Here is a 27,992-nt window from a genome sequence, read left to right as displayed (position 1 = left end):
ATCTAGCAGCCAATGAGAGAAGCAGCACCTACCTATAGCATCCTCCTGAACCTGCCCAACTGACCAGTGCCGGATTTATGTATAAGGTAACCAAGCTATAGTCTAGGGCCCCACTCTCTTGGGTCCTCCCCCCAAAAAAACAAGAAAAAAACTGGATATACATTTCCAAAATATAAGATAAAAAACAAATAAAATAAAACCTACATACAGCAACAGTGTTTAGTGTTGTGTTTGGATCTATGAGGTCCATAAATTACCGTATTGCATATATTCAACACTTAAAAACAGCGACAATTTGTTGTTGACAAAGGACAGCTGGACATATAAAGGGCCCCATTACCTTCAGGAGCTTAGGGCCTCATCAAACCTAACTCCAACCCTGAACCTACGTGATAAATGAAGCTGGGAGCAGAAACTCTATTCATTGCCCTGGCTTTAACCTTTTCTGGCTATTCCACCCTGTGCAAAGTGGGATGGGACGTGGAGGAAGCAGCAGGTCGCCCCGCCCCCTTATTTATTCCTAGTTATATATTTCTTAGGCGCTTCCTCGGCCCTCCCTCGCCGTTCTGGTGGGCGCAGGGTGGATGAGGCGCGGGCACGAGCGAGTGGCAAGGAAGGCTTCGCGGGGGACGACGCCCAGCAGGCGACAGCCTTGCCTCCCTGGCCGCGAGCCGCCGCTGTTTTGTTTCGAAAATGCACGCGCGAACTAGGGCAGCATGAGGCAAGGCTGCGCCCTTGTGGCCGCAGTAGGTGGAGGCCTGAGTGGCCCAGCAGAAGTCGGAGCAGGACAGGCCCCGATCTCCACCGTGTCCTTTCCTAGCGACCTGTTGTTCACAACTCATTTTTCCCTCAGAAAACTCTTGCAGGAGAAATGGGCTTCGTGTCTCCCTTTTAGGCTTCAGGGGCTGCCTCTTGTGACACTCGGAATGCTGCGTTTATCCTCATTCTTGCCCCCTTTTTTTGCAGCATCCACAAGACGTCTTATATCCCCACCCCAGGGAAAAAGAAATAATAATCCAGATCTATCATTTCCTGGATTATCATTTCCCGTGCTTTAATCTGTTGCCAATGAACCTTTTGCAGATTAAGCCGCTGTCTGAAAGCAGTTCTGCTTTCAGTTCTGCTTGCGTGCCACGAAATCCATTTTGCCAGAAAGGCATTTTTGTCCCTTTGGGGTGGGTGGGATTTGGTCACATACTAGCAAATTAAGGCAGCACAATCAAAGTGGATTTGGCACTCGTGCACCAAAACAAGAATTGCTCCCCCAAACCAGACTTTTGGGGATAAAGTGACAGGAAAATGCACTGAGAAGTATGGAAGAACACTTGGTGCAATGTTCTAGGGCCTCCCCACAAACAAATAGTCAATGTTGTCTAATGTTTGTGGAAACAAATTTGGCTGAATTCTCAATAAAGAGGTCACCTGAAAGCCAATGAGAAAAAAAGCCTGTTTGGACACTGTGCCTAGAAAAAGCAGAGCAAGGGTAAGTATGGTTGAGCCCTCAGTCTCTTTCTCTTTGTGCTTTCCAGACTGACTCGTAGCCTCAAGGTTTCTTCTTCTTCTTTAAAAAAATGCTTTCCTCACTATGTGTTGAGAAGGGCTGGGCAATTCCCATAACTAAGCTGAGCCTTGCTGTGCCCTGCTCTGCCCCGCCCAATGTCCTTAGCAACCCAACCTGGCAACTTAGGGAGACAAAGGCACAGAACACAGGCTGGACTGGAGCGTCCTTGCAAAATGGAACCAGGGTGGCCCTTGCCTCTCACATTGCTCCTCAGCATCTGTACTATAGGTAAGAGGGGGTCTCAGCTCCATCATGCATGAAGCTCCTGCTCCATATCTGTTCAATAGAGGATCCCCATTCCCAAATTAGATTTCGCTGTTAGGACATGGGAACCAAGAGACTGGAGAATTGGTGTCCCTATGGGTTATTGTTGTTGTTGTTAGTATTAGTCAGCTTTTCACCTGAGGCCCCCGGGAAGGTTACAACCATTTACAATGTATTATTAAAAGTCACAGCTCAACCACAAAATGTTGTAACATAAAAAATAAAATAATTCCTTCCAGTAGCACCGACCAAGGTGCTACTGGAAGGAATTTTTAATTTTTGTTTCGACTACGGCAGACCAACACGGCTACCTACATGGCGCTGGGGAAGAATTGACAGCCCTAGACGCCATGAGAGCATTACCACAGCCCAGTCCGTCAAAGGTTTCCTAATCCTTCCCTCTGAGGAGATTGGTCCATGCGTTTGCCTGAGTACTCTCTGAAACAGAAATATGCATGATTCCTTCCAGAAGCAAGGGATAACAGGTAGAAGGTGGCATTTCCACAGGCAGAGCTTTTTCTTCCATATGACAACCTGCTTCTTCCTCAGTTCTCTCTTTCAACATCTGGGAACCCCAGGCTCCTTTGCTTTTGGTTGGGGAGTATGTTTGCTGAGGGAATGTTTGCTCACTAATTGAACTGAATGTCCGGTAGATAATAACAGTATTTTCTCTTGTGTTTCCCCACCCCCCACCCCACTGCTCTAGATCCAGCCATCGGAGATGTAGGTAAGGAGAGGAAACCTCCACACTTCCCTACTTAACAGACCTATGACCAGTGGCAGGGGAAGGAAGATCACCCTATGCAGTGCAAAAGCAGGCTTTGATGCACAACAGCTGTGAAAACAAAGTCGGCTGTTCTTAATGCAGGCAAACATAGGTTATAGCCAAGCGTGTATGTTTGAGCACATGCACCTCCAGATGGGCATACAGACACCTGAGTGCCTAAAATGCTGTTATGATACACTGTGGGGGAAGCTGCCTACGGTCAGAGCAAGGCAGCCCCTCTCCTGCAAACATAATATTGTAGTACCCTAGGAAGCCTTTGAACAGCGGCTGCTCTTAGGCTGCCAGATCTTCACTATAGATGAGAAGAGACAGACTGTAATTGCTTTGGAGTTGAATGAATACAAAAAATAATAATATTCCTTTATACAGTTAGTTAAAAGAGTTGGCATAACCATTTAACAATGCATACACAGCAATAACAATGCATGAACAGCCCAATTCCAAACCGCTATTGAGAACATAACGGCATCAGTTTATTGATGTTTGCTGAATGATCACTATCAGTGCTGTTAGGATCTGTTCCTGTTGCTCATTCATCCTCCATTTTTGGGTGTCTTGCAAATCTTTTTTCTTCTCTCTTTCTTTTATCCTCAGCCTTGTTTATTTGTTTATGACATTTTACCTGAGTTGTTCTTGGAGCCATATCGCAATTCTTGCATTGCAGGAGGTTGAACATAATGACCCTCAGGGCCCCTTCCAACTCTTACAGTTCTATGATTTTACTATTCATTTATGAAAGCAAGCTGCCTATATTTCAGAAACATGGAAATTACCCATGTCATATGCATGCTTATCAAAGAGGGCTTTACTCTGCTGTAGTTAATGGTGCCATGGGACCAATACTCTCATTGCTGTCTCTGTCTCAGTGATTGAGGGCATCCCAGACACTGTGGTGCTAGAAGACAGCTTGACACCAGGTACAACCGTGGCCAACTTCACCGGCAACTGTACAGACTCCAGCGATCCACCCGCAGTAAATCTGAAGACCACAAGCCCCACCACATCTTTTTTCAATCAGCCAAATTTTGTACCCCCTGACATCTATGAGGTACAAAAGACCTATAAATTTGTAGTCAATTCCGTGTGTGTGTGTGTACGCAAGGGGAAAGCTTTTCCTGCCATCATGTTCTATGAGAGTACAGGGACTCTTTCCCTCCGTGGCATTTTAAAACACATTTTAGTGGGGATTTTTGAACTGGGATTCGTGAGTCAACAGTGCTGTTGTCCTGCTGCACTGCACATCAGATATTTCAATCCAATCAAGATGAACCAGCCTCTTGTGGGACTAGAATGTTTAATAAATTCTATCAATTAAACATACTAAAAGAATTGAACAGGTTAAGTGTCATTTTTGTTAACTAGTATTGTGTCATGGAATACAGCTTTTGTTTAGCAAATGTAACCTGATTTTTAATGTATGTGAACATTTAACTAGTATGCAGAAGCATAGAGCATGTCTTCACTACAAGTGTAAAACTGTTTCATACCTGTTTCACTGCATTGGTGCCTACATTAGGACGATATGAAGCAGCAGCAATTAGCTGCTTTCCTTCCCACAAGTATGCAAAACTACTCCCCAAATATTACTGACGGATGCAAAGGGGGAGACTTTTAGTTGCTGCTGCTACTTTAATTAGGCCATTCCAACATGCCACGTCCTCCCACCTGGCACCTGGGCACCTATCTGGCATATGGACATCTATTGATTGGTGCCCATGGCAACACCAACACTGGGCTGTTCAACAGGATTGAACATGTGGAAGAGAGGTGCAACACATGCTGAGATTTTTTTTTCTTTTGGCTTCCAGGTGAGCCTTAGTCCCAGTGCTGCCCTGGATGCTAGACGGGTGAATCAGTATGTTTTGACATTCAATGCAAGTTGCCCAAGTGGCACGCCAGTTGAAGTTAAGCTCTTCATTCGAGTCATTGCAGCAGACAGATTGGAGTGTGGCAGTGGACCTGAATACATAGGTAAGGCTATCACAATAGCCCTGGTTACAGATAGGTAGCCGTGTTGGTCTGCCATGGTCAAAACAAAATAAAAAAATTCCTTCCAGTAGCACCTTAAAGACCAACTGAGTTAGTTCTAGGTATGAGCTTTCGTGTGCATGCACACTTCTTCAGATACCAATCTGAAGAAGTGTGCATGCACACGAAAGCTCATACCTAGAACTAACTCAGTTGGTCTTTAAGGTGCTACTGGAAGGAATTTTTTTATTTTGTTTTGACAATAGCCCTGGTATTTCATCCTAAGGCCCTGACAAGGGTGCCATGGTGAGAAGAGTTTTAATATGGTACAGTACTGCGGTGTGGTGAGGGTAGGGGTGGTGGTCTCGCTACCAGGCACTGAGAGGCAGTGAGTTCTCTAGCAACATGTGGCAGATCCTGCATGGCAAGGAGGGTGCTGTTTTTTTTTCAACCATGGGGAGGCAGATTTGAATAGTAGACTTGCCAGTGCTAGAAGAAGGGACTCTGGGGCTGCCCGTGCCAGTGGGAAGCTCAGCCTGCAGAGGGCTCCAGTGCTGTCAAAGAGGCAGATTCTAACTAGGGCAAGAGTCTGACTGCTCCCATCTCTTTTACTGCTGCAGGAGAGAAACCAGTAGGCGTTTCAGAGGATGTTGGCCCTGGAGAGTTCATCTACCAAATTGTACTGAAGAGAGAAGGCAGAGGCAACTTGACTGTAAGTACCTTTGTTGCTGCAAAAGCAGGAATGTTGGAAGACTTAAAAAAATAAAAATAAAACCATTATGAACTATTCTTAAATAAATACTTTTAAATAAATAAGGACTATAGTTGGGGAGAGGGACGCGGGTGGTGCTGTGGGTTAAACCACAGAGCCTAGGACTTGCTGATCAGAAGGTCGGCGGTTCGAATCCCTGCGACGGGGTGAGCTCCCGTTGCTCTGTCCCTGCTCCTGCCAACCTAGCTGTTTGAAGCACGTCAAAGTGCAAGTAGATAAATAGGTACTGCTCTGGCAGGAAGGTAAACGGCGTTTCCGTGCACTGCTCTGGTTTGCCAGAAGCGGCTTAGTCATGCTGGCCACATGACCCGGAAGCTGTATGCCAGCTCCCTTGGCCTATAGAGCGAGATGAGCGCTGCAACCCCAGAGTCGGCCACGACTGGACCTACTGGTCAAGGGTCCCTTGACCTATAGTTGGGGAGGGGGTGTCTTGTAAAGGGAATTTTCAAGTAGTGTGTCTGGCCATGGAGAGAAGGCTTGAGAATTTGGAAGGTGGCATATTCTAACAGTGTCCCAGGCAGAGGGGAAGATAGCAATTTTGGCTCTAAGTCTTAGGAGATGAGATTTTCTTTAAAACAATTAAAGAAACAATTTCCCCAGCCAACTTTATTTTCTTTTTATACAGTTCTCCATAGAGAATGCCTCTCTGCCTTTCATCATAACTGGAGATGGAAGAGTCCTGGCACCTGCCATGGGTTTCAGTCGCGAGCAAGCTGGCAAGGTGTGTTCCATTGCTTACTGTATGCATATGTTCTGCCAATGTCACTGTCCTTATAACATGTCACTCCCCAGCTCTGTCCACTTTCAAAAGTGTTCTTTAGTTTGTTAAGGGAGCTGGGAACTGTATCTCTGTGAAGGAGGAACTACAGTCCTCAGGATTCTTCAGAGGACAACCTGCACTTTAAATATTCATTTGATGTGCTTTAAGTGTATGGTGTGGATCTTTGTCTCACCAGACGTTTCCTCCTAGCCCTGTGACTCCCACCTCCCTGACCCCAGGCCCTCTTTTCATTAAAAGGCATCATTTGGATGGGGCCACACAAATGATGCTAAAAAACACACACACAACGGTTTATGGAGGGAAAAACCATGCAGCAGGTTTCTGCTTCTCATTCAGAACTGTAACTAAAAGCATAGTGCTTGAGAAAGCTGACTCAACCAGTTCCTGGTATGATAAGGCAGTAGGGACAAAACACGACATTCTCCATTTCAAGGCACTGTGCCTTCCTGTTCCTGGGGCTTCTGTGGCACTTCAGTCTTCCCTCCCTAGGAGCCAGTGTGGTATAGTGGTTAAGAGTGGTAGACTCGTAATCTGGGGAACCGGGTTTGCATCTCCGCTCCTCCACATGCAGCTGCTGGGTGACCTTGGGCTAGTCACACTTCTCTGAAGTCTCTCAGCCTCACTCACCTCACAGAGCGTTTGTTGTGGGGGAGGAAGGGAAAGGAGAATGTTAGCCACTTTGAGACTCCTTTGGGTAGTGATAAAGCGGGATATCAAATCCAAACTCTTCTTCTTCTTCTTCTTGGACCCAGCAACATACTAAGAACTTGCTTTTGACTAGACCTATCCCTTCTGCTTGTAAATTCATGCCATGCCGTTCTCCCTGCAGACATTCTCAATGGTCATTGTGGTAACGGACAGTGGTGGGAGAAGCTGCCGCAGGACTCTGGCAGTGAAGGTGCTGCCTGTTTACCACAAGCAAGTCAATTTCACGTGAGTTGAGTTGTACTATGTTGTTTTTAATGGTGTTATATGGTTATATGCCACCCTGATATTTTATGATATGCTGGTATAGGGCACTTTTATGAATAAACAGTGGGGAGAGGGATACAAAGGCTCTTGGGCTCCAAGTTCCCCACAGCATAAACTTAAGGCATGGGCTACTTGCCCCAATATGTTCCGCCAGCGCTGATGGTTATGCAATATCATAAGAAAGGTGTGCTTAAGAAACTTTTACCACAGAGTAGAGAGTCCTGGGGCATTGCTCCCAGATCATGTCTGGTCACACTTAACCTGAGAGTTGCACTTCTGTGACACTGCAAAGGATTAAAATAGTGCTTTTTTGGCACCTCTAAAATATCGCCTTCTCACAAAGCAATCACTTTTGATGTAAGGAATGTACATTCAGGCCATCAGAGATTTGAGCCAGGGCAAGAGGCTACTGATCTGGGCTTCCCCATTCCAGGGCACATGTGGGACCCATCCACTTCCCCTCTCATTAACTTGTACCAGAGAATGAAAGCCCTAGCTCTGACAGCCTTTTGAGCAGACAAACAGCAGGTCCCTGTGATACCTGGAGTGTCGCTTTTCCCACCCAAGTGCCATGCCAGAGAGGCTATTGCTGACTAGTGGCTGCCAGTCCCTGGTGGTAGAGGTGGTAGAGATGATCTGGATTTGAGAGCAGAAACTGAATTAGGAGAGATTATTGACTTGCTGTAAGGGAGCTGTGCAAATCCCCTCTAGTGTCAGGACAGGTTTACTGTCTCCTCTGTCCCATGGGCCTGGGCAGCACAACAAGAGCAGTGAGGAGTGTGAGCTTCTCTGAAACACCACCAGCCACCATTGTATTGGGGACTGGGTCACCGCACTACGTCAAATTCTTTGAAGGAAGCATAGAGCAGGGAGGACATTCAGGTGTGTTTTTCTCTTTCTTCCCTTTGATGCCACACATATTGTTGGAGTTGCATGGAGCAGCCTTAACTCACTTCCCTATTTTTCAACATGACTCTAAAAGTCCTTGTTGTCCTGTTAATGCTCTGCTTCCTGTATTATCCCCAAACAGGAATATTCAACTATGAGTAGATGGGGTGGCTTATAGAACCTGGGTCTTACACTCTTTTCTTCATGATTTAGGGAGTCATCATTAGCAATATCGGTATCAGAAAACACAATTCCCCTCCAGCCTATTGTAAGAGTCAATGCCAGTGGGGAAAATGTGCTTTACCGGATCATCTCCTCTCTGCCCACAAGGCATTTCATCATTGAACCAGGTAAGGAGAATCCAGGAATGTGGCATGGAACCCACACAGCCTCAGGGAGGGCTGGGCCTTCCGTGGTGGTCATCAACAATGGTCTTCAAACTATGTCAGCCATCTTACCCTCAAGGAGCTGAATGATCACAGACAGTCTCTTGCTTGCATGCAGACACAGGCATAATCAGGAACACGTATGACCTAAATCTGAGACGCTATCCAGACCTAACTGAAACCCTGCTCACAGTGGAAGCCTACAACATGCTGCATCCCACAGATAAAGCCACCATCACCGTCAACATTACAGTAAAGCGGCAGAACCTGCAAGGACCTCTGTGCACCCCTGCTGTAATTGTGTAAGTCTCCATAGAGCAAAAGGATCTTACTCAAGCTTGAGCCAGCAAAAGAAATGTAGAGTTTGAGGGTCTCTCCATACCTGCTATGCACAGCAGGGTATAGCAGTATTTAGGGTATAAGAGGATCCATGGGTATTAACCATGAGTAGGCAAATTAAGGCCTGGGGGCCGGATCTGGCCCAATCGCCTTCTAAATCCGGCCCGCAGATGGTCTGGAAATCAGCGTGTTTTTACATGAGTAGAATGTGTCTTTTTATTTAAAATGCATCTCTGGGTTATTTGTGGGAAATAGGAATTCGTTCTTTTTTTTTCTTTCTCCAAAATATAGTCTGGCCCCCCACAAGGTCTTAGGGACAGTGGACCGGCCTCCTGCTGAAAAGGTTTGCTGACCCCTGGATTAACTATGCCTCTGAGAGGAGAATTGGGTCTAGAGTGGTGGTGGGGACTTGTGGCTCTCCAGATGTGATTTGGCCTCAGCTGCTATCAACTCCAGACAGGTATGAGGAGTGTTGAAGATCAGCAACATCTGGAAGGGCCACAGGTCTCCCACCCCTGATCCAGAAGTAAGAACGATCTTAAGGGCTAATGAGTCAGAGCAATCAGAGCACAAGAATTGTCTTCTTTCCACTGACAGAACAGTAGCCCTATGGAGAAGCCTTGACATGCTTGAGCTTCTGTTTGTCTTGTCATCAGTGATCAGCTCTAAAAGAGGTTATTGAGAAACATAGGCAAAGCAGGGAGGAGGAGATTTTTCTCTCCTTTCAAATCACCATTTCTACCCTTCTGCATCTTTTACTCTTTGTGGCTATTGCTGCTTAATCCTAGGACTGAGATTCCAGAGACGACCCCCATTGGGACGCAACTGCCGTCTCCATCTTGTAATGATGTAGAGAGTGGCAGCGATAGGCTTCACTACGAAATAATGGAGGGCAGCCAGAGCCCTCCCTATAGCTTCCAAATGAGGCACTCGGAACTACAGGTAAGCCCTTGGAATGGACTTATTTCTTTCATCAGATATGTTAGGGAGAAAGAGTGTGGAGAGTGGGCAAGGCTTAAGGGTTGAGTAGCTTCCAACATACCTAGCCATCCTCTCAGTTTTGCCAGAATTTAGGGCAAAATGTCTCAGGGTACTGCTTAATTCCAATTCAGTCACTTCTGGGTACCTGAGAGATAATGAGTGTGGTATCTCTAATTAACAATGAGTTTACCATTTTCCCAGACAAAGCATCTCCCCTTGGCAGAGGATGCTATTAGTTTAAGATGTGCCCATATGGTCCTGACCTTTCTGTCCTTGGGTCCTGGCAGGTGAACACCACTTTGGACTGTGACTCTGAAGCTATGGCCAGCCTTAACTTCCAGTACCAAGCCACCATTCTAGTGACTGATGATGGAAGTCCTCCACAAAACAGTGCGTACTGCTCTGTCAGTCAAATGTTATTTGGGTTTGGTCTTCTTTGATACTGAACACAGAAGGTCATGGGAAATCAGGACTTCAGCAAAATCTCTCCTGGATTGGCTTGCTTTAAGGTATGGTAGGAATCAGAGGGCAGAGGTGACTTCCCCTGGTAAAATCCTTGCTGCAGAAACAGTTATTGGAGCTCTCTGTTGGCAAAGGTAAATCTATCATGTTTATGGTTGTTGTCTGGATTAGTACCAGGACCTAGGAACCCAGTGAAATGCAGGCACAAAGCAAGTACTTGCTGAGGATCAGAACTAAATTATAGGCCAGATGGTATGTGTTCAGTAGGCAGTGACAGTGTTTTAATGAGCCTGTTTGCATATGTTTCATAAGAAGTTGAAGTTCGGATTTATAGCAGAAGACAGCATTCCCCCCCCCCCATTATACATTTCTTTTGTACCTCACGGCTTTGGCTTCTGTTAGTACACACACACACACACACACACACACACACACACACACACCACTTGGGTGCTTTTGGCTTTTATGAATCCAAAATCTGTACCAAGAAACTTGAGTTCTCTTACCTTTGTATATTATGTAAAAAGCTATGCAAAGTCCCATCTCAGCTCAGACCTCACTGAGCTCTAGCTCTGAGTACCTTCTGGTGATTTTCTCATTGCAAGAATTTACAGGGAACCAGGCAGAGGGCCTTCTCGGTAGGGGCACCTGCCCTGTGGAATGCCTTCCCAGGAGATGTCAAAGAGATACAGTGGAACCTTGGTCAAAACAAAATAAAAAAATTCCTTCCAGTAGCACCTTAAAGACCAACTGAGTTAGTTCTAGGTATGAGCTTTCGTGTGCATGCACACTTCTTCAGATACACGTGTGCATGCACAGATTCTTCAGATATTCTTCAGATATACAGTGGAACCTTGGTTGTCGAACGTAATTCATTCCGGAAGACCATTTGACTTCCAAAACATTCAGCAACAGAGGCACAATGGGCGGTCAGCAAATTCCATTGCAAAAAAGGAGAAACACACCTCAGAAGCCGTTTGACTTCCAAGGTGCATTTGAAAATGGAAGCATTCACTTATGGGTTTTCAGCGTTTGGGTTCTGAATTGTTCAGCTTCCGAGACACTGGAAAACCGAGGTTCCACTGTAATTATACAACCTTCTGTATACATCTGTATACAGCCAGGTATCAGGAAGCTTTTAATGTATTATGTTCAGTTGTGTTTTTGTATATTCTGTTGGAAGCCTCCCAGAGTGCCTGGGGCAACCCAGTCAGATGGGTAGGATAAAAAAAAACAAGTTGTTGTTGTTGTTGTTGTCAGCTGCTGACCACTGCAAATTCTACTCAGCTTCTGCTCTGGCTTCAGAGATTTTTACCAGACACTTTGAGGATGATTCAGAGGCAATATGATAGCCATCTTTCAACTATGTGAATGGTTGTCACATAGGTGATGAAGCACTTTTATTTTCTGATGCTCCAGAGACTTAGGACCTGAACAATGGGTTCAAATTTCAATAAAATAAAATTTAGATTAAACTTTAGGAATAACTTCTTCACCCTGTGAGCCACCTGACAGTGGAACAGGTTGCCTTGGAAGGTGATGGGCTCCCCTTCATTATAGGCTTTTAAGGAAAGACTGGCTGGCCATCTGTCCAGGATGCTGTAGCAGACAGTTTCCTGCATCAGCTGAGGGGTTGGGCTATAGACCTTTGAAGCACCAATTCTGTCACTCTATGATTCTGTACTTTGCAGCCTGATGAACTAGAAATCTCCCTTAATTAAAAAAGAAAAAGAAAAGAAATCTAAGGCAGCAATCCTAACCCTATTCACCCAGGAGTAAGCCCTACTGAATTCAATAGGACTTACCTCTGTGTAGTCATAGTTAGGCTGGTGCTGTAAGAGCCTTAGGGTGCTAAATTCTGAGCCCACATTCTGTGCTTCTTTAGTGCAAAAGTGGAATCACAGAATATACACAGCCTTGATTGTTACCATTTTGCTCTGTTCTTAAGAGCATCCTCTCCGTACCACCTCACCTGACTTGGCCACCCATATCGTGGGCCCATCTTGATACAGCCATCTACTAGGAATAAAGAAACAGATTTGCAAACAATCTCTTCCTTTGGGGATGTTTGAACAAGGAAAGGATGTGTTTGTGTGAAGCTGCAATCCACATTCCACTTCTGCACAAGCCTGAAGAGGCAACAAAGTGTAGTGAACATTGATTTGCCACAACCCTACAGAGAATAGCAAATACTGACACAGTGACCAATCCTTCTGTTACATTTTCCAAGTGCCTTCAAAAGCATTCCAATGAAGAAAACATGTTGGAAGAAGCCTCCAGGTTGAACATTTTAGTTGCCTGACCACATTGGTTAATGAACAATTTGTAAAAACCTGACTGAAAACAAACCAAGTAGTAGCTCAACAATGAACTTTGTTAACGGGTTACCACTGAAAACCAAAGGTGCCATCCAACCAAAGTATTTTCAAGTTTGATTGAATTCAATGAACATGACATAAGACTATGCCTGCCACCCTGCATTGAAATCAGTGTGCTTATTGTTAATTTGATTGTGTCCTGGGCGTACAGGAAGATAAGAACCACCAATTATTGTATACCATAAAAGTCATGGCTAAACAATAAGGGAAACTTTCAAAGCAGCTGTAGAAATTCTGCAAATCATCTGCCCTTATACTTGTGGCTGGTTGATAAATAATCATACTTTTATCAATAGCATAAAGAAGATAATAATGACTTGTGTTGATATTTCTTGATAGAGAAAATGTAAGTCATGTACTACAGGGCTGTTGACTACAGTCATGTACTACAGTTGTTGGCTGATTTGACCTTAGAAGAAGTCCCACAAACGTCTTCTGTGGTACATGAAGGCAGACTGTTACTAAACAAATTTGTCATGGACAAGCAACAACTGCATGTGGTCTGTGTCAAAAAATAAACAGAGGATCAAACAGAAAGCCCAGCACGGACCACCCTCAAAGGGACACATACTTCACACTACAAATAGCAAACTGACAAACATCCAATAAAATGGAAATAATTAAAGCACACAAACATGAGAATTGTTCGGAAAATTTTCTGGATTTTTAAAAACAGTTAAAATGAATGTGCAGAGAAATGTGGTATCCACGATGTGTTCATAGACAGTTAATGTCTAATAATTGCAAACATTGAATATATAAGTGTATAAACCGGCTAGATGAGGGTCACGGAGGCAGGTTGTAAGAACAAAACAGTGAGCTCTTTGACTGGGTGGTTGTGAGAGCCATACCACACCAGATTCTGGCCCATCACCAAATAATTAAAACTACACACGAGGTGATGACCAATTGGTTTAAATCTGGATCTGCCCCAATCACATTTCAAGCAGTGTTTAGAGGGACACAGTTTTTAAAGTGAATGGGGTAGGTATATGGGGTGTGTGTGTTTGTATTGAGTACCTCTACGCAAGGGCTACCTCCCAGCTGGGGCAAAAGACCTTGACAAGAGAGACTACAGGGAGGTAAGTGACAGGTATGCAGTGCTCTGTTCACACATCCCTCTTGCTTGAAAAATCAGACCCCACTTCCTCTGGTTACATGTAACTGGGTTTAAATTAAAGTTGAAACCTGCAAGCCTGCAGCTATCTTGTACAATTTGAGCCGGGCATTTTGCTAATGGTTATGTAGGCTGGTTTCTCAGTTCCTAGCCAATGCTTAGCCAACGCCTCCTGAAGCTCGAGATTTTGCTTCCATATTTATTGAGCATCCTGATTGGTTTGTACAAATTATATGGGGAGTTGCTATGACATCCATTTCCTTGAGTATTCTCCCTGATTTTTTTTAATGGGGAGGTTATGTCATATCAGGCAGTATTTATCCCATAATTCCCAGTGCATTTCCACATCACTTTCCTTACTACAACAAATCTAGGATTTTTCCCCAGGGGTGGGGGAGGTGTTGTGCAAGAGCATCAAATCAACTGTAGCTGTGCAACTTGAATTTGCCGGTATGTGATTGAATCTCACCTGTAAAATAGTAAGTCTGAAAGTGTCCCTAGTCACGCAGGCTTCTCAGATTTGTTTCTGTCCCCTGCAGCCACAGTGCAGGTGTTGGTGACAGTAAGCCGAGTGAATGAATACAAACCAAAGTGCTCAAGGCAATTCTTTAGTGTTCCAGAAAATGCAGCCTTTGGATACTTCATTGGCAGCATCAATGGCACTGACCGAGACTATCCTTTCAACAACATCATATACAGCATCCTGGGTTCAGAGGATTCTGTTTTCTACATTGGCCGTCGCTCAGGTAAGGAAGGGGATTGGAATCCTGTATGACGTATCCAGGTAAACCTATGTCACCTGCTCTTAGCCCTACTTCCCTGGTTTTATATAACACACCACTTGTCTGGGTTTATTCTTCAGCTCTTGACTTAATTGGGCTTTCTTGCATTTTGATTTAGGTGAAGGTTCCTCCCTCTCACACACACCCAGATTGGGACTGATCCCATCAGCCTAGAGAACTCCAGAGGATTTTACTAGGGAATAATGGCCCATGCTTCACAACACTTTGCCTTCTACTTTCCCAAGGCCCATACTCAAGATCATCTCAAGCATATCATTTAACACCCTTTTAACTATCTACCATACTCGCATCAAAGGGGTGGAAGAATGGAAGTGGGGATTCAGCTTTGGCAGCTGTGAATATGGACCTGGGAGTGGCCGTTATTACAAAGTACAGTGGTACCTCAGGTTAAGTACTTAATTCATTCCAGAGATCCGTTCTTAACCTGAAACTGTTCTTAACCTGAAGCACCACTTTAGCTAATGAGGCCTCTCGCTGCTTCTGTGCTGCCAGAGCACGATTTCTGTTCTCATCCTGAAGCAAAGTTCTTAACCTGAAGCACTATTTCTGGGTTAGCGGAGTCTGTAACCTGAAGCGTATGTAACCCAAGGTACCACTGTAGTATAAACGCACAATTTTATCTTTGTGGCACAGGTGAGCTCTATGTGTTGGGACCACTGGATTATGAAAAGCAGAAGTCATATCATTTGGTCATCCACCTAAGGGACTTTGATAATGGCGTAAATCCTGAATCGCCGAAGACAAGTCTGTGTAACATCACCATTAATGTGCAGGTAACTGGACTTGGCAGGTGGGTGAGTAGAGTGAGGTTGTTGCAAAGCTTTGAGTGGGACTAGGTCATCTATGAGATCACCTTACCCCACATGTGTCCACTCAACCACTTTGATTGGCAGAATCGGCACTTTTTACAAGTTAAGGAGGAAGTTGAGTTAAGGAGGAAATGCAGTTTGAAAATGTTTGTATAAAAAACCAAGGAAGGGGAATAGGGAAGTGTAAATAATTGTGTATGTGATCAAATTTGATGGTTACTATTTAAAATTTGAAAAACTGGGAATTTTTTTTTTAATAAAATAAAAATAAAACTACAGTACATGCAGCAGCTGTTAACAGCCTGCTCAGGATCCTGACCTCAGTATACAGTGAAAGTTGCTTAATTGTTTCTTCCTAGGTCATAGTCCTAATGGATATCAATGGTCCTCAAAACAGTTTTTTTGCCCCAAAAGGGAAGCTCCCCTTGGTGCCAATGGGTAGTTTTATGGGTAATGAAATGATCAACCCACTGAGGCCCTAGCATTCAAGACATTAAATTATTCTTTCATTGGCTCAGACCGGAATCTGAAATGAACTTTGGGAAATGAAATTGCAGAAAGTAAACCCTTTCCTGCCAAAATCAAGTGCTGTGTTCTGTAGACACCTGCTCTATGCCATCTTTTGGCTGTTGCTTGGTTCACACAGAATGCTGCAAAAGCATGGGTTATAATTGCTTCTTAACACTTCGGGTAATGTGAGAAGCCCAGCACATGAAGGGGTCCTTGCATGGAACCTCGCTTCTTGGAGCACCAGTGATAATTGCAAATGGGAGATGGGAGTTTGGGAACAATCCTTTCCAGGACTTCTGTGCCGATAAACACGACCCCTTTCCTTGCTCCTAGGATATAAATGATGAGCCCCCTGTGTGTAATCCACCCTTTTATCAGAGTTTCATACTTTCCACAAGTACTACGTGTGTCACTAATCTGCAATGCACGGAAAAAAATGAACGAAGTGAACTCGCCTACAGGATTGTTGGAGGTATGGAATGGCTGAGGCAGAGTCCTAGGGAATAGGCAACAAAGAGGCTACTCTAAACTGTGACATTCTTTGGTTCCAACTCCTGAGTGAAGCTGCTGAAGGACAGAGGTGGATTTAGCAGATATGGGCTACTGTTTGAGCTAGATAGCCGTCAGTGGAGGGATGTATGTATGGGCTGGAAAACAGGAACTTAATGGTGTGCTGAAGCTGGAACTCTCAAAGCAGAACTGAAGCAGCAGAAAACATGAGAAGGTCTGCCTGAGAGTGCAAGCCTATGCAAAGAGGGCAGCAAGGGACCGCTCTAGGTTGCATTTCTGATGGCAAATATTGAGTGTGCACCATACACTTAAGCAGGTTTAATAGTCCTTCCTCCTCAGGTCAGTGGTGTAGAGAAGGAGGGAATGCATAGTTCTGGAGCTTCTTTCAGAGCTGGAGCAATGGCATAACCTGCCAGAGTGCCAGGAATAACTGACTGGTTCTCATTGCTCTGCCAAGTGGACTAGGCAGCGGCGTAGCGTGGGTTGTCAGCACCCGGGGCAAGGCAAGTAATTTGCGCCCCCTAACCCGGGGCAAGGCAAGTAATTTGCGCCCCCTAACCCGGGGCAAGGCAAGTAATTTGCGCCCCCTAACCCGTGGATTTGCGCCCCAATACCCTACAAATCTATGCCTATGAATGATGGCCCCCCTCTCTCTCTCTTTCTCATATTCCAATTGATTCCCATTTCGGCCGATCGATCCCCCAAGCTCTCACCCAGCGAAATTCGTGCGTAATTACGCTTCGCCATCCCTAATCCTGCCGCTTCCACCGGGAAATCATGACGGTGCATTTCTCCTCTCCAAACTTTCCCCGGCCCTTTGCCGGCCGGCGCAGCCCTTTTGGCTACGAGCTCCCCTCCTTCTCTGCCCGCTTCCGACCCCACCTCCCCGTCCAGCCTCCCTACCTCCTGAAAAAAGGCGCCGCCGCCGAGCAGGACACCCCCGCGGCCATCGGAGAGAGGCGGGGCCGAGGGAAGCAAGCGAATGGGCGAGGCGGGGGTAGGTGGCCACGGGGGCGGGCGCTACCGCAGTCCTCGGGTGGGCAAGGTAGGAGCAGGCGGAGGCTGGCCGGCCGCTCTGACAATAGGGGCGGGCCGAGGGCACGACGGGGCTGGGCCCTCTGGACTCGCGCCCCCCCCCAGATGTTGCGCCTGGTGCGGCTGGCACCCCCGGCACCCCCCACGCTACGCCACTGGGACTAGGTGATAATGAGGTTTTCAAGTTTGACAGATCACCATGGGAGGAGATCAGAGAACGAGGAAAATAATTGCACAGAGGCTACATACTTCTCTCTTTTTCTTTGAGTAGATTCCTGCTTCACATTAGCAGGTAAATGGTTACAATTTAGATAGATGGTTTGCATTCACAATGGAAAACTGAAAGTTACATCTCAGCTCAGATGTGTTTTACAAGTTACACCTATGCAGTAAGCACCAATGAGTTCACTCCCAGGTAATTATGCATAGGTCTACAGTCACACTTATCCTAATAAACTGGTATTGGGCTTTGAACTGCTGTTCTGTATGCTGTTTATAAATAAATCAGCACAGTGGGGGGGGGGGAATTAGACTCTACTTTGGGTCATGGCAATGTATCCCCCGCCCCCAGTCTATGACAGCTAATAATGAACGCTTGCACTTAAATTCTGAAGTGCACTAAACCACTGTCCTAGGACATCCTGAGAACTGTAGTTATGTGAAGCAGGCTTTGGAGCTCAAATGGACCTCCTTATACTCTTACAAAATTCCGATGATTCTTTTGGGGGAAGCCAAAACAAGTTAAAGTGATATACAGCTGATGTAAGTAAGGTTTGCAGTGTAGATGTGCTCCCCTCCCTCTTTTTCAGGCAACACAAATGGGCGCTTTCGCATGAACGGAAATTGTATGCTCCATAATACCTTCTCCTATGACCGTCCTGGCATTTTTGATCCCCTCACTTTTGAGCTGCTGGTGGAAGTGACAGACGGTGGGAGCACACCTCGCTTCAGCACCACCGCCACCGTTCTCGTTTACGTGACTCCCTGGACCACGACAGTGCCTACTACTACCACCACCACCACGGTGAGGGGGCAGATAAGGACATGCTGTTGCCAGGAAGCCTTGAGTCAATCTGATTCACAGGAGTAGTCACACTTGCACCAGGGCCCCTAGACCCACAGCTCTTTCCCTGGGCTATGAAGTGTGTCTGCTATAGGGTGCTTGCTTGCATTATGGTAGCTTAATAAGTTACTTAATAAGTTCCATTTATAGGTGAATGCGACCTTCCTAATATGACTTGACCTTTTAGCAGCATTTGACACCTTGAATTTGAATTTGACAGCATTTGGAAGCCACCTGGATCATCTGAAATTAGACATTGGAATTGGAAATTGAAATTAGTGACTGTGTGATCTCAGAGTAGCAAGGGATGGCTGCTAGCTCTGCTGAGTTGCAATTATTGCATGGACTATAGCAACATTCCACCTTTAACTCTTTACTGTTCAGTGTTTCTGAGTAGTCACTGAGATCCATTGATTATTTGCAGTGCAGTGAGAACAGAGAACACACAGTTCCAGGACTTTTTTTCAGAGCAGACGTGATGAAATAATTGCTAGAGTGCCCAAGTTGAGAGTGGCATTCATGAGTATGGGACATCTTACTTCATCCTCATAATAACACACTTTATGAAAAGCTGGACTTGAAGATGGTTTGGAAGCTTCTATTGGTGCAGAATGCTTTGGTAAATATTTTGGAATAATATTCCCATGAGTCAATAGTAGCAGCTCCCAGGTTCAAGTGAAAATGCTTTTAAGAACCTTTAGAACAGGGAGTACATGGGTATGCAGCCTCCATTAATCATAATTTGGGAATAAATCTATTTCACGGCATGCCATGCTGGAAAAATATTCAGTACATTGTCAACAGGTCAGAAGGGCTTAGTTAGTCCAGTAGCCTCTTACTACAGGTTAAGAGCATCCCCACTCATTGATGAAGGAACAGATTGAGAAAAAATTATGGGAAGGTTTAGATTTGAATAATTCCACTTGTTCCAATGACTTGATGGGCTTTCTCAAGTGGAGTCTGACAAGCCTGAGCTTGTGTGGTTCTGCATACTAGATTTGTGTTGTTTTGATTTCAGACAGTGCCCAAGGAGCCCATCACTTTGCACAGAACTCTGAGGTACTGGGCACCAGATCCCTGGTTCGTGGTGGTTCTTACGCTCACTGGAGCTCTCCTCCTTTCTGCCTTGGGTTTATTGTTCTGGCGACTCTGCTGGAGGTGAGTTTCCAGTGAAACTTCTCTATCTATACCTTATTTCATATCAATTCCTGACTCAGCTTTGATGTCAGTGGTGTCTTCATTAGCAGTGGCTGTTACCCAGGCATATTCTGGAAGGGGACCTGTCGAATCTATAACCAAATATGAACAATCGTTTTAACAAGAAAGAGCCTGAACTGATCCCATAGACAATGCTCTATTGCCCTCCCTGCTACCTTGAAAAATGTGAGCTTTTACAATCTGTTGCATGCCACCAAAACCTTTCTCTTGCCCTCTTGAGCTCAAGGAACATTTTGGCTTGCTAAGTACCTTCTCAGAACTCTCACTGTTGTTTGTATTTCAGGAAAGCACCAGGAGAGACATCTCAGCCCCTACTGCAGAACAAGTAAGAACCCGTATCCATGACACAGAGCCTTGTGCAACTTGGGGGAGTGTTGATTTTCATGGCATCACTTGGACAGGGCCGAAACTAGGCTTTCTGTTACTCGGGTCAAAGACCCAGTTTGTCACGTACCCCTACACACACACACCTCAACACATTTCTTCATAAAGGGAATAAAAAGTAGTTTGAAAGAGGCTGGAGAAGAGACAATCTCTCCAAATAGTAAAATTGTCTGTGTGTGTATCTGGCTTTCATTCAGCCTTAAGTAGATCTCCTCAGAGAGTAATAGATGATCTGAGGAATTATAAGAAGTATTATGACTGTATGATATAACAACAACAACAACAACAATGGAAGCTGTGATAATGATCGGGCACATACCAGAGAATAAGCCCTATTGAACTCAGTGAGACTTACTTCTTCTGAGTAAAAATGCTTAAGACTGCAGTATAAGACTGCAATCACAGTTACCTGGGAGTAAGCTGCATTGAATTCAGTGGGACTTACTTCTGAGTAGTAAAGACTTGCAGTTTAAGGTTCTAAATAGTGAAATAAAAGAATAAATACTCCACAGGTTTCCTTAAAAATATGCTGGATGCTGAACCATTGCAATTAAATAATTTAAAGTGGATTGGCTACATTTTCCTTCCAAATTACAGGACGGGATAAATACAAAGTGCTTCATATGCCAGCATCACATTTCTTCCATTGCAGGTATTTTATTTTCAGTATGAAGAGGACTCAGTTTTTATAGCTGATTGTATGCAGCAGTGCCTTCTTTATGTATTCACATGGTGCAAACATGTATGTTGTCTTTTAGATCCACACACACACAGAGAGAGAGAGAGCTCTTTTAATTGATCTCTGAGATGTTGTGGGAAGCAAAAGAAAAAAGCAACAAAACTTCCCCTTTTCATCTTTGCTTGGAGAGCAACCTTCTTCAGGATTTCTCTTTCACACACAGTTCCAAAAACAGAAGCGCCCCTCTAGAGGCTTCGCACAGGCTGAGACCCCAGCTAGCCACCCCACCCCTTGGAAGGGTCTGTCTTACAGGGCAAAGTCTTGTAGGAGGTACAGAAATGAGCTGAAGCACATCTCAGCTAAGAAGATGGAGTTATAACAGCCACTGACCACATACTACTTGTAAGGGCCCAGCTGATGTCATTGCTATGGTGGGGGGTGGGTTTCATAGTTTGTTCAACATTCAGGGACTTTATGTATATACAGCAAATACAGACTGTCAAAATTCTGTGCCAATTTAGCAATGCAAAAACTGCACTAAGAAAAACAAATTATATCACTCCTCATTCTTTATGCAGATTCATTAAATTTGCTCATTTGCCATCATTCTGCTGCTTCTCCCAGTCATGGAGAGAAACATAATGAGCTATGCTGTGCACCAAAGCCTCACCATATGGCTGTGAGGAAATCTACGGAGTTTCCTCACGCCTCCCAGCTTTTTAAGTTTCACCAGACATTGTTCTGCATATTTTTGAGCCTGGTTTCACAGCTTTATGGGATCTTGTTTTATCTCTCTTTTTCTCTCTGTCTCTTTCATCAAACAGGGAAGTTTGAATTCTACTGAACTTGTGTGAGGTGCTCACTGTCAAAACACACACCTCTGGTCACTCTCAGTGATAAGCTCTTATAACTCCTGTATCCAGCCTTAATATATCAGAAGCAATAGGGTGAACTACGGTTTCCTTGGCCAGCAAGAGACTGAAGGCCTATGCAGCTCTCAAGAATGGGCCTCTCTCAGCTGTCCAAAGCCTTCACTATAGATGCTGCTGGCAGAGTTAATTGGGCAGATTTGGGAGGGCTAAGCCTAATAATAACACAGCCTGGTTTCCCTGCAGTGGAGCAGAGCTTCATCTTAATGATTAATCCAGACTATTGCTTTGTCTGCCATTAGCCTTGATGGACTCTCACAAGGATGCTGAGTTCCTTCTGATCCACATTTCTCATTCTGTAGGGACAAAGGAGTGGAAAGAAATTACGTCACAACAGAAGAGCCAAGCAAGGAGAAAGGGAAAGATTCCACTGAGCCACTGAGTCTGGTAGGGCATAGTCCACTTTCAATTTCCCCAGTTGGTTTGTACTTAGCTTGCTTCTACATGCTGCTATCAGTCACCAGCAATTGTGGCAATTCTGCACTTCCATGTGTGGAGCAGCCTTCCTCACCTGGTGCCCTTTAGATGTTTTGGACTACAACTCCCATCAGCCCTAGCCAGCATCACCCGTGATGAGAGATGATGGGAGTTATAGTCCAAAGCATCTGGAGGGCACCAGGTTGGGAGAGAGTGGTCTAAACTGATATGGGGCCATGAGTTTGTCAGGGATTTTATGCTCAGCAGTAGCTGTGTGACACTCTACTGTGTGCTAATGTTTCTAGATTGTGACCAACCATACTTGTTTTAACAGTGTACAATCTATAGAGCATGACATAGAGCCTGGCATGTCTTGTGTCCATTGGGATCCAGAAATGTGCAGACTGCCTACTTGGTGAAATGCTCAGTTCAAAAGCAGCTTTCCTTCCCTCATAGTGCTCCTTGCCCTTGGTACCCAAGGTTGGGACTATGATTATAACGTTAGTTCATCTATTTCTCTTCCTCTCTTGCTGTAGCAACTCCAATTTGATGGTCGTGCCCAGGACCCTGGTAAGCTCATTCTCCATTGTTTAGTAATTGTTTCAAAGCACTCTCATGGGGTGTATAGCATGGGGACAGTATAGCAGTTCAATCAGTTTATCAATCATCAAGCAATCAATGCGACATGCACATGTTTTTTCATGTCATTGAAAGAACGGCCATGCCATGCTTCCCTCAGCTAGAGCTGATTTCATTAGCACATGGGTGAGAACACAACCTTTTTAGATTGTGTGAGCCAGATCCTTTTCTGGACCCAACACCAAAGACCAATTTTGACAGGTGAGTAGGGCAACCCATCAGTCACATGACATTATCATACTGTTGGATAGTTGACAGGTGGGCATTCACCTCTTCCACCTAATTACCTTGTGACACCGGCCTTGAAACCTTAACGAGAGACAGCTGTATGTAAGCTCATAATTTCTGAGGTTCTAACCCATTCCCATAAACCAGACTTAAAGGGGCAATAATGCCACAACCTCCTGCATTGGAAGAGTGCAGGGTTGACTTCCCCACACCTCAGCAATTTTGCTTTCTGCAGGGATTGGGAGCATATCTGAACTGGGCAGGGCTGACCTCTTTGCATATCAACTGATGTTGGGGAAGCCAATACTACTTACTACAGGAACCAACTGTACACATCAGTTCCCACGAGGAACAGGCACATTCAGCCATACCTTGCAGTTCAGCAGCTTAAAAGTGGGTGGTTCAGTCCTGCTTCTTTAGGGATCAATTTGCCCCATTCATCAGCTGATGCCAGCTGCTCAGTGGGATGATGCCACCTGATTAAGAGGTGGGCATGGTTTCAGGAGAAACCGTTTTATATTTTTAACAAAAAAACTCAAAACGGTTTACAACCCACATTAAAACATCAAATAAAACAATCCAGAATAAAATATTACAGAAGAAAGTCAAGTATACATTCAAAGCAGCATAATGACCAGGAAACTAAAATATGAACTTATAAGATTCAAAATAAAACCTTGCTAAAGGAAGTCACATATAAAATGCACAATCAAAACAGCATAATTAGCAGGGGCATGAAATATTATCATAAGCACAGAACATATCTGCTGCTGTTGCTGCCAATCCTGCCAATAGTGGTTCATGGCGGCTGTGAAAGCTCAGGCTTGATGACCTGGATCTGCAATAAGACAGAAAGATTACATGTCATAGCAGTCAGCGAACCCATAATCTATAACTGGCTCTCTGGCAAAGATGACAGACTGAGAACCATGTGGGTCTAATGATATTATCAGGCTGTGTAGATCCCTGTAGGATGCCATAACTGGGAAGTTTGAAGGTTCCAAATGAAACAAATGCTAGGTATGAACTACAGATGCCACAGAGCAAGGCCACTTATAACCTCCACGTTTGTAGCTTAAAAAAAATTTATTTCATACAAAATCAGGCATGAATGAAACCATTGCAGAAAACAGGCTAGAAGTATTGAAGCAGAGACAGTGTGAGTGCACAGTGTGGGATTGTTGTTGGGCAGATGGAGAAGGCAAAGGATGGGGACGTGGAGCTAAACTGGACAAATGTTGTTCCTTGTTTTATGTCCCTAGTCACTGGCCAATATTACCTGTTTGACAGCAGCACTGGAGCACGGCGCTGGGTGTGAGTATGCCCTATTCCATCTTAAGGAGCGAGGCACAGGTGTACATAGATAAAAAGGAGAAACAGGGTTTTCTGCACAGCACCAATACTGTTATTTACATATACATATAAAAAATTGTTACCTGCTGTTTATGTTGGGCTGGCAACTAGCCTTTCCTATCACGTGCCCCTAATTGTTTACATTGACTTGTGCATGTTCCTGGGGAATCAGAGAAGCCTCTAAGAGCCTCTTCACTGGCAAGCTGTTTTCCTCCTGCTAGTCTTCATCTGATAAACTTCAAGATCTGACAACTTGGGTTGCTACGTTTGTTTCTTACCCTGCTCTAGAACTTTGTTCTGATCCAGCAGGGCTCTTGTGTTCTTATGTTCTCTGTGAAAATTGTGCCATAATAAAGGATGTGCCTTTGATTGTGTATAGAAAGCCTTTCTTTGACTAACTACTAAGTTAGCACAACCATTTCCAAAATATCTAATACTAGGGGTAGGGAGGTTAACAGGTCAAAGAGCAAGTTCTAAATTTGTGTGTTTCCATTATGTTCTAAGAAGAGCTAAGATGTTATCTTTAAAATAAGAGGAGGAGAGCAGAGCCTATTGGGTGCGTCTTTCCTAATAGCTCCCCCCCCAAAAAAAAACCCACCCCAACTTGGAGCCAGCCTTGTGGCTTGCCCTTAACATCAAATGAATCATTGTCTCTTGACCCAGCTCCCTGAACAAAATGCCCTAAATTGGCATGTGTGGTATTGAGAGCATCATATTATTTTGTGCACCATGATGTTTCCTGAATTTGATGACATGTTACCATCAAACCACACTGAACACTGACAACAATTTTCATGTGTGAGGTGGGTCAGAAGAAACTTGGACACCCTCCCATGAAGCATACAACTGCAAGGATTGATTACTAATGTGTTATATATAGAGGATGGCATTTGGAATGTTAAGGAGTGTTCAATGACACTTAGTAAACCAGTTAATCACTCCCATTTGTTACATACAGAGAGTTGATCAAAGAAGGACACCTTAATCTGCTGACAGCTCTATTGCAGGGACATTTCTATAACATCAGGATGCCCCATTTGTGTATCTGTCTTCCCTTTTAAATTCTCTTGGCTGAGGTAAGGTGAGCTGGGCCATGGGAACCACAGGTATAACCTTTGGTTACCCCAGAATGACAAATAAATGAGAGCTTCAATCAAGAAGTGAAAGCTGGAAGCGGGTTTTTTTTAGTTCCAGTTAGTTTCAAAAAGCCCCCCTTGTTTCTGCATTAGCTATGCAGAACCACATACTCGTCTCTCACACATAAGAGCAGTGCAATGGAACAAGAAGCTAGAGCTCAAAACCTCTGCTGAGCAGAGGCCACCTGGCATAGATTCCCTATTTCTCTTTTTCCTCACTGCTCTTAAGTTGCCAAGCTGTAAGACGCCCTACTGGCTAGAAAGCTGTGAACACCCTGGGGCAGAGTCACATAGGACCTCTGCAGACTAGAGCAGGTTTTGGGCAGGTGTATTCTGCAACATGGCGAAAACACAGTAACACTGCTTTAGTGGTGAATTTATGCTTGGCACATTATTCCACTTTATTAGTTGTTTTTTGATGCTTCCCCAGTGTTATCACACTATTATTGTCTAGAAGGGCACTCTAGTGCAATGGGCCAACCCCCCCACCCCAATCATACAGGAATGTGGTATGAAAAGTAACAGGTCTTCAGCTGGATGCTACAGGACATGCACAGACTGGAAATGAAGCAGTGTGACCTCCCCAAAACTTTTGCAGGCACAAACAGTATTGAAACCAGAAATACATTTGGCCAACCCAATAGCATAATGGGCACAAATCATCAGAAATGTGCAATAAAAAGGACATGGGGGGCCACAAATGTTTTGAAACCCAATAGCATAATGGGCACAAATCATCAGAAATGTGCAATAAAAAGGACATGGGGGGCCACAAATGTTTTGAAACAGGGAATATTTGCATTGGCTGAATATTAACCTTATGCCGCGTATATACTAATCCACTGTAGATGACAGCAATTTACAGAATTAGTATTGGCAATGCAATTTGCATACCTACCCTGTACAGGCAATCTGGGTACAGGGATCTACATAAATTGAAAAGGTACCTGCTCTCAACAATACATCTAGTTTTATGTTTGGAGGTTTTAGTAAATTTTTGGTAGACTGTTTCCACTTCTAGTTAGCATGAGATGGTGGTTATTTCTGGGCAAGTAATGTAATTTACTATGGTTTTTTTATCAAGCCGTGTGTAATCCTGTGTAAGGGAGAGGGTCCGGGGGAGGGGCAATGGGCTAAACATATTGTACTCATGATATGGTTTGACCCGAGAGTGTTAAAACATTACAGGAATAAAGCTGTAGCAAAAATAGAGAGTGCTTGGTGCTGTGGTGTTGGAAATATAAATTCAAGAGTGGGAACCATTGTGAAAACAACAGATTGCTGTGACATCTCAAAGACTATTGCGGCATAAGCTTTCATGGAACAGTGCCTGCTTTGTCAGATACGTGAAAAACACTTGGCAAGTGAATGTAGATGCAATTGCAACAGCAAAGGTGCCTGTGATTTCAGAATGATGTTTCCATTAGAATGGGACCCAAATTCTGGCATCCCAAATTCTAGTATGACAGCCCCTCCAAGTGTCCCTATTTTCCAGGGACATCCCTGGTTTAGAAAAGTCATCTGGTTTTCTGATTTGATTCCAGAATGTCCCACTTTATGTGTGCTACAGCACAGGACAAACGCCAGTTCCCTTGGCCTGAAAAGCGAGATGAATGCCGCACCTTATGGTCGCCTTTGACTGGACCTAACCATCCAGGTGTCCTTTATCTTTGTAAAGTAAGAGCATAGAGCATATGGGTACCCTAATACTGTCCCCAAATAATATGGGTACCTTAATACTGACCTCAAATAATACCAGCAGTTCACATCATTGAAGGCCATGAATTTGTGAAAACCTTCCTGTCTTAACTTTGTCTGACTTAGCAACAACTAATCAGTGAGAAGGTGGGTGTAGCTGTCCTTGGACAAAGGGATTAAATTCTGCAGTGCTGGAACAGAGCAGAATTTAAAAAACAAGTTTGAAGGAGACGTCCCTTCCTATTATAAAAGCAAATGTATATTTTTCCTTTTTTGGTCAAACAGGGTTTGCAGGTTTTTCAAATAATATCAAAAACTGCACAATCAGAGGCAGAGATGCAACACAGACACACTTTGAGCAATAAGTTTTATTTAAAATGACCATCTGTCTCCATTCTAAATCATTCCAGCCTTGAACGGAAATTTGTAAAAATAAAAAATGGTAATAAAAAAATCCTGCAAAGCGGGGATTGGGGCACTCTCTGGGGCAAACAGATTAAGCATTTTAGAAATTAAGTGTGCTGAGTTTTCTTTCTTTTTTTTGGCAGATGTAGATTAAGTGTGGAAGGATGGGGTGTGTGAAAAATATAGGGTGTTAACACACTTGCTGCAAGCTTCCTGGTAAGGTAAGGTCAGAGGGCAGGCCTTCAATCACATTCCGGATAAGAGCAGATTTAGCAGAATACCAAAAGCGTGTGTTAACTGATAAAGGTGGCGGCAGGGGTCAGAAACTAAGTTATAGAAAGGTAATCTAGGAACCACTTTCCATGGAAAGAGCAGAGGTCAGGTCCTGAAAGAGCTGCCTCAAGGTGGAGGTAGAGATTAGCAGTGAAAGGCTTCTTCAATTGGTTGATAGGCCATGAGTTGTTAGCCAATAGACAATCGCCCCTCCACAAGAGGATGGTTGCGTCACGTTTGCGCAGCG

General features: G+C 44.4%; 1 protein-coding gene across 2 annotated transcripts; it reads left to right on the top strand.

Annotated features, from left to right (window-relative positions):
- The first annotated feature begins 1,537 nt into the window (after positions 1–1,537).
- CDHR4 (cadherin related family member 4) lies at positions 1,538–24,615 on the top strand. Of its 2 annotated transcripts, XM_081851208.1 has the most exons (20): positions 1,538–1,789; positions 2,532–2,552; positions 3,479–3,660; positions 4,421–4,583; positions 5,201–5,292; positions 5,978–6,073; positions 6,963–7,066; positions 8,207–8,343; positions 8,498–8,681; positions 9,507–9,660; positions 9,987–10,089; positions 14,196–14,402; positions 15,093–15,232; positions 16,112–16,250; positions 18,133–18,347; positions 19,405–19,544; positions 19,888–19,929; positions 21,899–21,983; positions 22,550–22,583; positions 24,143–24,615. In XM_081851208.1, the coding sequence occupies exons 1-20, from the start codon at positions 1,657–1,659 to the stop codon at positions 24,196–24,198; spliced, it is 2,427 nt and encodes an 808-aa protein (XP_081707334.1). In that variant the 5' UTR covers positions 1,538–1,656; the 3' UTR covers positions 24,199–24,615. The 2 variants fall into 2 exon arrangements, with proteins under 2 accessions (XP_081707334.1, XP_081707335.1); XM_081851209.1 differs by lacking the exon at positions 2,532–2,552.
- The last annotated feature ends 3,377 nt before the right edge of the window (positions 24,616–27,992 follow it).

Source organism: Podarcis erhardii (assembly GCF_964252035.2).
Source record: "Podarcis erhardii genome assembly, chromosome: 2".
NCBI classification, from domain to species: Eukaryota; Metazoa; Chordata; class Lepidosauria; order Squamata; family Lacertidae; genus Podarcis; species Podarcis erhardii.
Note: the sequence above shows the minus strand (reverse complement) of the source record. Positions and strands in the feature narration are given on the sequence as shown.

Excerpts from the sequence above, each read along its gene's own strand:
- CDHR4 (XM_081851208.1), top strand. The coding sequence starts at position 1,657 with ATGTCCTTAGCAACCCAACCTGGCAACTTAGGGAGACAAAGGCACAGA. Across the intron at positions 4,584-5,200 it reads CAGTGGACCTGAATACATAG|GAGAGAAACCAGTAGGCGTT; the intron begins GTAAGGCTATCA and ends TTACTGCTGCAG. Across the intron at positions 6,074-6,962 it reads GTCGCGAGCAAGCTGGCAAG|ACATTCTCAATGGTCATTGT; the intron begins GTGTGTTCCATT and ends TTCTCCCTGCAG.